The sequence below is a fragment of the Thermobia domestica genome, chromosome 10 (assembly GCF_964235325.1).
Source record: "Thermobia domestica chromosome 10, izTheDome1.hap1.1, whole genome shotgun sequence".
Lineage (NCBI taxonomy): Eukaryota > Metazoa > Arthropoda > Insecta > Zygentoma > Lepismatidae > Thermobia > Thermobia domestica.
This window is the reverse complement of record NC_137463.1, coordinates 44,592,428-44,606,905: the sequence shown is the minus strand read 5'-3', so window position 1 is coordinate 44,606,905 and position 14,478 is coordinate 44,592,428. Positions and strand designations below refer to the sequence as shown.

At 33.5% G+C, this 14,478-nt stretch overlaps 1 protein-coding gene across 1 annotated transcript in view; it reads right to left on the bottom strand.

Annotated features, from left to right (window-relative positions):
* Nucleotides 1–1,363: 1,363 nt before the first annotated feature.
* LOC145661449 (uncharacterized) overlaps nt 1,364–14,478 on the bottom strand; it is a 53,076-nt gene continuing 39,961 nt past the window's right edge. The window contains exon 2 of the mRNA XM_081726759.1: nt 1,364–1,484. Coding sequence (XP_081582885.1) covers nt 1,364–1,484 — 121 coding nt within the window. The remainder of the gene's footprint in view (nt 1,485–14,478) is intronic.

Here is a 14,478-nt window from a genome sequence, read left to right as displayed (position 1 = left end):
TATTGTATTACATAGTAATGCGATTTATTACTGTAGGTAATACTCTTAGTTTTCAAATAATTGGTATTCATACCGTTATCTTTGCACCGAGTGATGATTCTACTTAAGTCTTCTTGTAGCCTAACGTTGTCCTTCAATATTGTTTATTACTCTAAAGAGCTTAATGTCATCAGCATAAAGTAAAATACTGGAATGATTTAAAGCTGTTGGTAAGTCATTAATAAAAATTTACAAAAGCAATGAACCCAGAGGAGAACCTTGAGGAACACGGTTACTAATAATAGATTAATCTGACAAGACATTTCCAATTTTAATATAGTATGTTTTTCCAGTCAAATAGCTTTCAAAAAATTTTAGATACAAGGGTGTTACACCAATGTTTGACAGTTTTTTTTTTTTTTTAGTAGTAGTCTATGATCAACTCAATCAAAAGCTTTACTTATGTCTATGTATATAACATCAGTTTGTGATCTACTTTTCATTGTATAATAGGCAACATCCGTTATTTCACAGAGATTGATTATAACATTTTCCTTTGTAAAAAACATTGATTTTTGAAATAGGCTTTTTACATTAAAAACAACTGTTTGTGAATGATAGTTTCAAAAATTTTAGAAAATATATTCTATAAGGTTATCGGCCTCTAGTTGCTTGAATTTACCTTGTCATTGCTCTTATAAACCGCTACCACATGGACATGTTCCCATTTAGATAGGAATGACCCTGTTCTTAATGAGGTGTTGTACACAAATATGATGTTTATAATGACGTATATATATATATATATATATATATATATATATATATATATATAAAAGATATTGTATATATTATTATTAATAATAATAGTAATAATAATAATAATAATAATAATAATAACGAAATATTTTTTATTAATATCAATTATATTCAATTATGTTAGACTTCCTTCTACTTCTTACAGTGGTGTTATACCAATATATTTTATGATTTTATCGATTTTCACTTTCATTTTCTGGTTATAAGGACTCAAACTTTCCCCTTTCTTTCCATATATATATTTTTTTTAAAAAAATAAAATAAGAAATCCATGCACGTCCAAACTTTCCCCCTTTTTACATAGTCTTGCAAGATACCATAGTGAGTAGATACAACTTTATGCTTATCGTCTTACCTTCCCCCTCCTCTTTCTCTTTCTGCTAGCTCGATATAACATCGTTACTTAGAATTCGTGGGAACATTAAGAGGATTTTGGTTGGTGTCGGCATATTATCTTTTACCACTTCTCTCTCTCTCTCTTTCTCTCTTTTCTTCCAAAAAAAAATATTCATGGTTTAGTATTTTCTTATGAAGAAACTCATTTCACTATCAGCATCAGCTTCATTTACCAACCAACACCTTTCTTCTTCTCCTCCACCTCCTCTTTCCACCGTTCAAAATTCATTCCCACCCACTTCCTTCTTGTTATACAATCCTCTGTATTGCCTAAACCATCTTCCAACCAACTAAAAGAAGATTTCCAAGAAAACCTGAGGATTGTTTGCAAAATGTTCCTTCTTCACCTTCTTCTTCTTCTTCTTCTTCTTCTTCTGGAGAAAATCGTTGCAAAAGTAGGTAGGTGGATGTTTCTTGTAATTTCCTTTTCATTCCTTTTCTTCACTCACACCTATCTATGATGTTTTCCGTCCCTTCTCCTCCTTTTTCTGTATTTTTTTACTTCTCCGTGATGTTTTCCTATTCTTCTTGAGCGACGTCACTGTGTATGTACGTTAATATCTTATCTCCCGTTCTCTTCATTTTTTTAAAAAAATATTTTCCTTATTTATGCTTGTGCCACTATAAAGTTTACTGTTCCCTACTAACAAATTTCCTAGTAAATTCTATACTACTTTATTTATTTATTTTATTAAGGTAATGTAAGGGACATGAAAACGAATATGCGTGAATTCTAATTTAATTAAATTCTGGAAAGAAATGAAAGCTTCAGGAAAGATGTAAAATATTTATACAATAATAATCTTGCAAGACAGGTAAATAAACATACGTACCTATTTGCTATAATCTTAATACACATTTCTAGTTAAAACGGTTTAGGTTTATGGTGCGTAAATTGGATAACAAGGCAAAACAAATTGAATTTTAAAGTACCTGGCCAATCGAAGATTATCAAATTGTTTTTTGAAAAATGTGTAAAAATTGCAGGTGATAAATCAATTATCTTCAGGTAGTGCACTCTCAACAGATTTTGATTTGATTTTCAGCTTAGATTCCATTTCAGCAAAAATGCTATATGAGACATGGACCTAAAGCTTAACGTGAGATCCGAACCACCTCAGCTCCCACAGGGAATCCAACTCGGGTCTCTCATGCGAAAGGCGCGTACGCTAACAGCCTAGCCGCAAGGGAGTTCTTGTCAACAAAGTTTGTCTTTATTAAAATATACAGAGAGTGTAAAAATCTATCCTTTGAAACGCCTTTTGTAACTATTAAATTGTGTGGTTTAGAAACATATGCTGAAATTTTGTATCATGCAAATACTGATAGGCAGACATTGTTTGATATACTCGGCAATACCATCCGATTAACAGGGTTACCAATCCAACATAAAATTATTCATTTTTTAAAATGTCACAACTCAGGTTATTACATATGAGTAATTAAAATATACATGTTAAAGAGAAAGCTACAATACCATACTTATTTTTTAGTGTTATGACTAGGAACGGTATACCTCAAACATAAACATACAAAACAATAATAACCTAAGTTAGATGGATATACCAATGCACATCGGAAGTACCTTACTTTAGAATACTGTGAACATGATACGAGTGGTTATATAATTATGAAACGACACGACTTTTCATCATAAACAGATTTAATTTTACAGTGATTATGTGATATCTTAAAATAGATAAAAGATAATCGAAATGTGGAACAAGAGAGCCCTAGAAAATATTATATTACATGAGATACCATTATCACGACTCATTATCTGCTTTCGATTTCCAGCCATTTAGAAAATCGGCATTTATTTTCGCATTTCTAAATGATTGCAAACGGAAAGCTACTAGGTGACTCGTGATAACGGTACCTCATGCAAAATAATATTGTCTAGAGCGCTCTTGTTCCACATTTCGATTATCTTTTATCTATTTGAAAATATCGCATAATTACTGTAAAATCTGCAGTTTTTTAAAAAAAATTTTGCAGTGATTAGGCCTTTTAAAGACAGCGCGTGTGAAACTTTGACAAAGCAAAGAAAGGGGTAAAGGTACTAGCTAATGCTAGCACAGTTTTATTACAAAAGCTTTTACAGATACAAGGACTTCCTTGTAAAAAGCAAACAATAGATGTCTAATGAACGTATATCTTAGAGGTCTACACGGGCTCGGGCCTACAAATCATACATCACTTCGGGCCCGGGCTGGGCTCGGGCCGTAAATTTTTTTAAATATGCAACCATATTTCTCGGACCTTTTCGGGCCACATTTTGTAAATATACTGTACAACGATATATATTACACTGTTCTTCTGTTCTTTCTGGAGAACTTTTAAAGCATAACTGCAAAATTATACATCTAATTGCTGTCAATAAAAATACAATTTTGCGTAAATTATTAAGTTTCTGTAATTCGGGCTTATTTCGGGCTTATTTGATCATCACACGAGCTCGGACCGCGCTCGGGCCTAAATGCTAAAACATATTTCGGACTCGGGTCGGACCTCACATTGTAAATTCACTGGCCGGGCCGGGCCCAGGCTAAACATTCTGGCCCGCGCAAACCTCTTGTATACCTTGATGTTACAATAAGCTTACAACTTGCGACGTGTAGGCAACTAACCGATGTTACTAACCATCCAACCATCCAACTTACAAGGCTGCTGGGTTCTTAAATGATGGACATCTGATACCCAGTATTAATATAGATTGATGATCCCTAGATTGAGACCCGTCACAATTAGAATCAAAATTGCAAGGGATTGAAAATTGTATTTTCTTAAAAAAAAAGTTTTATTTCGAAAAAAAAAAAACTTGCATCAAAATATCACATCCATCAACATATATAATTAGTTTCCAATAAACTTAAAGATGATCATGCCATTTACAGCAATTTGAGATATCAACCCAAACCAGAGATACGAAAAATATGGGTAAAGATTGGGATTTAGGATTTAGATTTCTGGGCTTTCGGCATCTGTGGCCATTTAGCCCGTCACGTTTGGGAATGACGTCCTTCAGCGAGTACACTATCCGGGGAAAGGGAAGAAAGAAAGGATTGGGAAAGATATAAGGTAGGTACCACCCCGGTACCTACCTTCCTCATTTACTTGATGTGAATGAGGAAAACCTCATTCAAAGTGGATGGCCTGAAAAAACATTTAACACTTTTTCGATCGAGTGCCCCCACTGGGAATCAAAGCCAGGACCGCTCACACCGAAGGTGAGAATATTAGCGACTACGCCACGTAGAGCCACAGGTAAAGATTACTATACTGCTTAAAATGTAGTTGCAAGAAATTGTTTTACAAAACGTTGCTTTTCCCTCCTTCTATAACCTTACAAGAATAATTTTTGAAAGTTTTAATTACATCAAGTTTTCGCAATTACGTAATTCAGGAGCTCGGAGAAAAAAAAATTATATGCCATATTTTCTATTTTTCGACTAAAGTTGAACAATCGCATGCAATTCAATGCAATGACACACTCCCAAATAAGATTTCCCTGTCATCTGCAGGTGCAATTTCGGAAATTAAACTATCTACATACTACTATTCTGTAGTTCGATCTAAACCCATTTTACCTAATAACTTGGTTCTTCCGGAACTTGCACTTACGACTATGTTTTCAGGGATCGCTCAATTTTAGGCACGGTTGTAAACTTTACTAATCTCCGGAACTTTACCAATCATATCTCCAGAACGGGTTCAGATATCAAATTAGTTTAAACGACATTGTAATCTTTATGTCCATTAAAAACCATTTATATCGTTTATCGTACTCATCTAGTCAGTTCCATGAAGTGAAACTTCCTGATGACAAACTTTCAATCGCTTGTAACTTTATTCCTACTTGTTAGAAATACGTTGTATCACATTCATAATATTCGACACTACGGTACTTCCAATGTACACTTATGTCGAAAATTATTGTCGCATGTATGAAAATATGTTGTTGTAGGAATATAATTTGATAACAAATTCGCCCGGTATTTCTTATAATGTTAGTATGTGTATAACTGGCAAAGACATGCATGTGGAAAATTTCATGTCAAAAGAGCAGTAAATAAGAACAATAAAACGAAAATAAAACTTTCTTGCCCATTTAGCAACATTTTGTTTTACTCATTCTAATTTTCGTATTTATAATTCTTTTCCTGTGAAATTTACCACAAATATACATTTCTCGATGATACACATAGTATCAGTATTAAAAGTACCCTGCAAAATCATTATCAAATTATATTCTTGCAAAAATCAAGGATATGAAATTAAGTGTTTGAACCACTCTCGATGGTCTACACACGCCACTGGTATAACTCATTTTTTCATAACAAATTAAGTTATGCCATATTGTAAGGTTAATAATGAAACATTTATTTAAAAAATATGAACGGACGTGGTTTTTTTTTTTTTTTTTTTTTTTTTTTTTTTTTTTTTTTAGAAAATTGCCCGACAAAATACACCCTAAGAGTAAACTACCCCTTTTAATATTTTTAGCACAAACGACTTATTGCTATATAGTTGAGAAATTAATGAAATATTTATCTCTGAAATATGAACAAAATTGCCTCAATCGTTTTTGAAAGAATCGTCCAGAAAGACTCACTCCCATGTCTACCTCGTGGATTTTTTTCAGGAGAAACGAATAATACCACATTGTCAGGTTATTAATGAAATATTTATACGAAATATGAACTAAATTTCATGAGCCACTTTTGTGAAAATCATCCAAGAAAAACTCACTGCAAGAATAAACTACCTTTGCGATTTTTTTCAAGATAACTGGTTTATTGATAGTTTAGTATTGAAATGTTTATTTATGATTATTTGAGTTAAGATTAACTATCCCTTGGGAATATTTTGAGAACAAATGAAGAGTTCAGAGGAAAAAAGGTAGATGTCCAATTTTGGGCAAAATTTAGATTTTCATGCCATCTTGTAGACCACGCCGAGTAGTTTCATTCAATATATCAAAAACGCGGGAAATATTTACGGTTAGCCTGCTATAACCGTTTAAAAAATCCTTGTAAAATGGAAGAAGGTGGTATCGCCATCACTTACAGTGGAAAAAGGGGAGATGTTCACTTTTGGGCAAACTTTAGATTTTCATGCCATTTTGTTGTCACAGACACGCGTGCAATATAGGTATATTCAATGAACATTGTATACTAAATGAGTTAAAATACGTATATCACTCTTGCCCCAGAACCTATTTTAATGTCCTCAAACTTGATTAAGCAACTGCACTTTTCCGCAAGCATTGTCATATATACGTTTATACGACATTTACTATCAGGTCAATAAAGTCAATGAACTTCTGTACCCCACTTATTGCTTCACTCTTCCATACTTGATACTGATTCAAGAATAAAAATACATTTCCAAAATTTTCTTTGTAAAATAAAGTAGTAGGTTAAATCGGTTGAGAACAGTTTGGATAGGGTGCTATGATCAACGCGATAATTATTGGTGTGATTTACAAGATATTTCCCTCTTACTTAAAGGGAAGTTGCATATCTCGGAAGAAAAGTAGCAGCATATGCAAGCTTTGAAGGTCTATGCAGCCCAGGTGCTCAAACCTTCTATAAGAAATACATGGAACCCCCAAAAGAAGTTATTAGCGCAGTAAAGGAGAATAAAAATAACGAAGAAAGAAAACAATCTATTTTTAAAATAATCGCCTCTTTTTTTCCATTGTTTTGTCTGCAAAAGACAACTTTTTCCCCAGTACAAACCAACCTCGTGTCAATGTTCTTTTATTTTTATTTTATTTATTTATTTAGTTATTTATTTATTTTTTATTTTTATTTTTATTTATCTTTTATTTTTATTTTATTTATTTAGTTATTTATTTAGTTTTTACTTACAAGAATATACGTTGAGCATAAAATTTTGCAAGCTAGTTTCCCAGTATAACAACGAACTTGTAAATCAAATTTCAACCATTTTCCACGATAAGTTTAGGAAATAAAATGTTTTGAACTTTAAAAATCCTTTTCTAAAAAAAATAGTAAAAATGGACATTCCCCCTTTTTCCAATGAACTCTTCAAATGATTTATACCATATTGTCGTGTTATTACCTGACCAGCGAACGAGTGCGGGCGGCAGGTTTAGGAACTAAAATACAAACAACAGTGTTTCTAACCGGATTGTTTGTAATTAATCGATCACAGTTATTTTTGTACTGTTCCTAATAAACCACTTCAAGTATATGTTCAAGTTAAGACAAACACAGTTTCAAAAGTTATAGAAGTTATTTCCAGAACACTTTAAGGGATTACAAAAAAGTACATACACCCCCATATTGATGTAGCAATAACTTGCGAATAAACTAACCTCAGTATTCTACAAAGAAACACTAAGAACTTCGTAGCATTGGAGTGTAAGGAATTTCTACTTCTTCTATTAACAAAACCTCGAAATTCATCTTTGAGAATCAAAGTTATACTTTGACAACTGCGCTTTCATTGTTTAAAGCAAGTTCTTTTGAGTAGTTATTTAAAATAAGACGTCTTCGAAATTGCGACCAGGTTGGACCATGTGATCTCCGATCGATTGTCTAATCAGTGTCTTTAGTAACAAAATGTTTTTGCATTGAGATCATTTCCGGATATGCTCCAGAAGTCCGGTCAGAGAGAAACTGATAATCGTTCACCGTCACACTCGTAACCGCCTCCGAATGAGACTTGGATCCACCCCTGATTGAGATGGTAGATAAAGATAACTTTCTCTGATGTCTAACCTGTCATTATTTAGCATAGTTTGGTCATTTTAAAAAATCCAGTATTTCTTCCAAAATTTGAAAACTTTATTTAAAAGAAATATACCCAGTGTAGCATCGGAGGCGATAGTGGAACGATTAAAGTTTAAAGTGGGGCACCTGACAACTGAAGGTTCCTTGTCCTTCCAAGCAGTTGATCTCCAGTGAAATTCAGGGGGAAAAAATGAACTACGTATTAAAAAAGAAATACAAAATATATTTTCAGGGTAATATTACAGGTATTATGTTGTTATAAAATTAGTGCTACTTCTGAAACTGATTAGAGTGAATAGATATGTATTTCAATAACAAAACCACTTGCATAAGTTTTCCTTTCACTGTTATCTCATTGCTCAAGATACCGGTGATGAAACAATTGGTCGGAAATCACGTAGCTGCTTCTTAACATCAATTCACGTAGCACATTTTAATACTTAGACTTGAAATAAAAATGCAGCTGTTTAAAGATGATTGCCTTTGTCTTTGAATTTCATATGTGGACAACAATATAGGGCTTTTCAGATAAAGGAGAGGGAGGGGCAGGTTTTGTTAAATAAGACCGTACATCTGATATATTTGACTATATGCAACTTGTGCTTACGGGCTAAACTCAGTCCTCTGAAGTCCATCGAGAAATGATTATGTATTACAGACACAAAGGTAGCAAAGGTAAGCTCCCAAGTTCTAAAATTATATTGTGTATGAAAACAGATAGTAGAATTAACCCTTTGTCACCTGAGACATAGAGTCTGAAAGAAATTCAGAGGGAGTTCAAGGGGAATTTCTGTACTCGTAAATAAAAGTTGTGAGTTTATTATATGTTGAAGCAGTGATACTTAAGCTTACATTACCCGTACGTTGATGTTTTATAAATACTTTTATTCCACATTTATCAAAAGGCTGGATTTTGATAATAATCCTAAAAGAAAAATGCACAGTAATCAGATTTTGCCCGAAAGGCAAGCTATCAAATTCCATAGCCCTTTAAAAAATGAAGGAAAAATTTCTTCTTCACCTCCTTTTTTCCCCAAAGGAAAAAATCGAAAAAATGAAATGATTTTTTTTTTTAGTTTAACGTCCCATGATTATGCTCTTTATGCTAGAGGAGACAGATGATTAATGAAAGTGAAAAGTGGTAAAATTAATTTTTGAGCTATCACTAGGATTTCAACTCAGAACCACGTACAACAAAGGTACATGTGCTAGCCAAAAGAGCAACGGAGAGGATTTCCACAGTTCTCGACTAAAAACGTATCGGAATTCTTCCTTGGCTAAAACTCGAGAAAATAATTTATTTGTCAACCGATAAGCATACATTTAAAACAAACTAAAGCGTCGCGAGCCTTAATTTCATTTAAACTTACAGTTACAAGGTAATGCGCAAGTCTCTAAGCCAGCGTTTCCCAACCTTTTTCAACTTGCGGCACACTACAAGAGTAACTTGAATTCTCGCGGCTCACTCATATTATTATTATTATTATTATTATTATTATTATTATTATTATTATTATTATTATTATTATTATTATTATTATTATTATTATTATTATTTGTAAATATAAAATACCGCGGTAATTTTTTCTGTGATTACTGATATCCTTTTCACAGAGAAGAAAGCTCGATCACTTGTTTTCCTCCGTGGTAAATCATTATGCTTATTTTTCATTCTAATTTAAAAATAGAAAACAATTACAATGAAGTATAGCACTCAGGTTTTTAAAAATACTCTCTCTTTTTCGAAAACTGTATCCAAACTTTTATTAAGAAGGAAGATCATTAAAGAACAAAGAAACAAATCTCTTCTACTTTTAAAACACAAATGCAGGTAATTTGTATCCATGTTAGCTTTGTCGAAAGGATAGAATAATATTTTAAAATTTCAAGTTACGAAATAATCTGCATCAATAAAGAAGCAATAATGGTGATAACAGTGATAATAAATACTTTTTCTAACATTAAAAATGTACAGCATATTAACAGTATAAAGCTTAAAATTGTAGATTCATAGTACAGGTTCATAGTAATATGAAACACAGATATACATTTTTCCTCATAAATATAATGTGAGACTCAATATCCTGCAATTTGATTGTAATAGAATTAATAATTTTGTTTCGATTTCCTCGCGGCACACCGGTTGGGAAACGCTGCTCTAAACCATCAACCCTTAATTTATCTTTTAGTCATTGACATCATTGTTCCTGCGTTTTACATGTTCCTGTCTTATAACGAAATCAAATAAAACGTATTAATGTTTATACAATCTGCTTTATACATAGTAGAAACTCACTTACGTGCTACGTTGTTCTTAAATTGTAAATTTCCATGCATATGTCATTATCCACAATTCATCTGCATTACTGCAGGAATAACCATTCCTGCATTCAATAACAACTATATAATTTATGGCGTTCTTTATCAAGCGAAACAGATTAGGTTACTTATAACATGTAAACTGCAACTTTTAGAAATCGTTGGATACACTGCAGAGTGACGCTCTCCGCTCCCCTGTCCCACCGTGCTTACCTATAAACTGATGTAAACACAACACCAGCGCCCTCTTCGAAAAACCGCACTAATATCGTAGTCAGGTAATACTAACGAAATATTTACTTATAAAATATGAATAAAATTGCTTCAGTTGTTTTGGGGAAAATCATGCAGAATAAAAACCTCTTCCGAAAGTAAAGTACCTTGTCCATTTTTTGGGGATAAATTATTCACGATATATTTTCATGTTAATGAAATACGAACAAAATCAATGGAAGCGTTTGTGAGAGAGTTATGTAGAAAAACCTCACCGCCATGAGTAAGCTACCCCTTGTGAACACGTTCAGAACAAGTGAGTTATGCCATATTATCAGGTAACTAACTAAATACTGGGGTCGTTCGGAAATTAACATCCGATTGGTTACAAAAATAAAAGAAACACCAAAGTAAATAAGAAGAATTTACTATATACATCTGAAAACTACTTCTTTGCTCTATTTCTCAACATAGTTTCCATAGACATTCAAGCATTTATCATATCTCTGTACAAGCTTAGAAATTCCATTAGCATAAAAATCTCCCACCTATGCCTTGAGTCAGCCTGTGACTGCGTCTTTTAGCCCCTTATCATCACCAAATCGCTGAGTCCCAAGTCACTTCTTCATATACATGAAGACATAATAATTTCGACGCATGACGTCGATTTTCACAAATTTATCCATCAATTTACTGAACGAGTTAGTCATTGACCACTGACGGCCTGCCACTCCTCTCTTCGTCATGAATGTTTGTTCGCCCACTTTTAAATGAACGACGCTATTCAAGAACAACTCCTACACTCATCACACTTGGTCCTTATACGGCACAAAATTCCCGATGAATAGTTGTTGTTGAATATTGTTTTGCCGTAAAAAAAACGTATAACAGCTGGCACCTCGCACTTTTAGGGGTTTTCTATTTGCTTTTCTATTTCTATTTTGAGACGCTACAAAAATGTAACTATTAATCAGACAACCTTCACTCTACCGCGACTGGATACAGACTGATCTACCGTGCACGTCTGTGCAAAGATGGTAAGGCTCCCCTCACTACTTCACGCACATTGACCAATCGGAAGTTACTTTCCGAACGCCTCGGATTTATTTATGAAATATGAACAAAATTGCTTGATTCATTATTGAGAAAATCATTCAAAATAACTCACCTTTAAGGACAAACTACCCCTTCTGGATTTTTTCTGAGAAATGACTTATACTACTGTATGGTGTTCTTAATGAAATATTGAAATATGAAAATTACACCAATTAATTAGTGTCCTTTTTGAGAAAATTGCTTTGTCTACTTTCACCCTGAAGTAAACTACCCTTAATTTTGGGGATAGGAAGAAATTTTAATAAAAACTACTCCTAAGGAAAATTATAAAAACATTAAGTTTAGAATTTGGAGCGGGTACATTGAGCGATATGGCTTCTAGGCGAGTGAACACATTTACATCGGGAAGATTGGACGGATGAACAGATATCGAAAAAATAACTTTTTTTTATATGTAGGGCAATGAAACTGTAAATTCATTAAAAACTCGGTTACGATTATCATACTTTCTTATCTCCAATCGTCGCTTAAAAGTAGAAAGGTACATTCACATTACAAACGGAGCGTCTGGTCACCTTAAGCTATAAGAATGGGTTTGACCCATTACAGTTAAGCGGAGTCATCAAGGAAACAATCAACATTGCCTTGAGTTTCGATTTTAACATACGTGTATTTTTCGGGTCTTGGGGATCGCCAATATCATCGTCATCGTGAATTCTGTCCAAGAGTTTGAAAGTTAAAATAATATGTAAAACGTTAATTATGCCTGTTATATTATATGGTTGCGAAATATGATCGCTTACCTTGAGGGAAGAACTTAGACTGAAAGTATTTGAAAATAAAATTCGGACCCAACAGAGATGGAATGTGGATTATTGGAAACTTGGTAACATTATAAGAGCCATTAAATCTAGGAAGCTCAGGTGGCCAGAACGGAAGAAAGAAACTTTTTTTCAAAATTTTAACTGGAAACACAATAGAAAAAATATCACTAGCAAGACCTAGAAAATGGGTAGGCAAAAGTAGAAACTAGATACACTTAGTTAAGGATAGAAGTCAATGGAGAGTTTTGTGAATGTGGAATTAAACTTTCGAATTTCGCCTTAATAATATTAAAAGGTGAGTGATCACGCGTGAAGTAGTCGCTAGCGCTCTCGCCTCGGTACGAGCGGTCCCGGGTTCGATTCCCGCTGGGATACTTGGTCGAAAAATTGTAACAGCTTTTTCAGGACAGCCATCTTGAGTTAGGTTTTTCCTAAGTTCAGTTGATTTTGAGTCTAACGTCCCTTTCAGCACTGAAATTATATGAGACGGGACCTACTGATTAACGTGGAATCCGAACGAAATGAGCTCTCGCAGGGAATCGAACCTGGGTCTCTCACGTCAAAGGCGTGTACGCTAACCGCTTAGACACTAGGAGCTCTAGGTTTTTACTGGGTTTCCCTCATTCGTACCAGGCAAATGCCGGGATGGTACCTAATATATAGGTCCCAGCTTGCTTCCTTCCTTCCCTTTCCCCGGATAGTATGCTCCCTGAGGGACGTTATCCCTCAAAACGTGGCGGGCTAAATGACCTTAGATGCCGACAGCCCAGATATCTGATTCCTAATCCTAATCCTACATAAAGATGGGTTTGGAAAGTCGAACATGTTCTAAAACAACTCTTTATGGAGGACGAAACTATTGCAAGAAAGCTGGATTTCGACCAACATTTAAGGAAAAAAAGGGGGAAGTTTGCCATTGTTACCTGCCTTAATATGTTATACGAGTAAAATACCCTCAATCACGAGGTTAACGTTCCATACATTGAACGAAAACAACTCACACAGAAAAGTATGCCAACTCCACTCGTTAGTGCACCTATATTACAAACATATTAAATCTGCAATACAGAAATATTTAATGCACAAACAAACTTTAAAACACACACACACACTAAAATTGTGTGGAACACTATATAATTTTAAGAGCTAAAATGTTTTAATGTTGATTTTTTTGTCTTTATTAGAAATATCATCTAGCTAGATATTAAATTATACTTTCATTTGGGTATGTAAATGGATAATTATGGAATACACTGGAAGGCAGAAGTCAAGCTAAAATTAGATTTTTATGTTAATACTTCTTGACAAAAATGTAATTAAATTTTAAAAATTCACATCAAATAGAAGAGCGAATAATTAAACAAGCATTTCATAAGCTTAAGGATATATATATATATATATATATATATATACGAGTAGTTTCATATGAATAATAAATTTATTAAGATGTTTATATATGTGTTAATCATTTTAGTCTCTTTCGTTGTCTGCTTTTTTTGTAAGAGAATGAGTGAAATATGGCTACAGATTAGAAAGAAAAAAATAGACACAGATACTTAAAAAAAGTAATCTCTATAAATTGTAATGAAGTTATGTTGTAATTAAGTTTAATGAAGGCGGACAAACTAAGGTTTACAAAAACAATTAAACGTAATAATTACCTTAAAATCAGGTATGTGTTGCGTATACTGAAGAGTAAATCTTTAAGAAATTTAAGGAATTAGTTTCTCTTCAGTGAAGTAATCTACTTTTCTTCCTTATCTTCATCATCATATGTATTTTGCCATTATTGACAGGTCATTCAGCGCACAATGAGGAGGAGTTGCCATAACCACAGTTCTCACCTAAACTCTTCGTATTCATGTAGAAATTTTTTCCGTTTAAATACCGTCCATCAACAGTAGTTTATTTTTCCCTCCGTATTTTTCCTGCCACCGTATCGCAGGTTGCCTAGAGACAAGAATTAAGATTGCCCCATCACGAAAAGTTGGCGAGAAAGTGAAGCATTGTTTTAAAAAGTGTATATGTTTTTATTAGAAGAGTTCTGCCTCGTTTCGTGCTTCGTCTCAATAAGATGACGTGAAATTAATGACTCGTCTCGGAATATA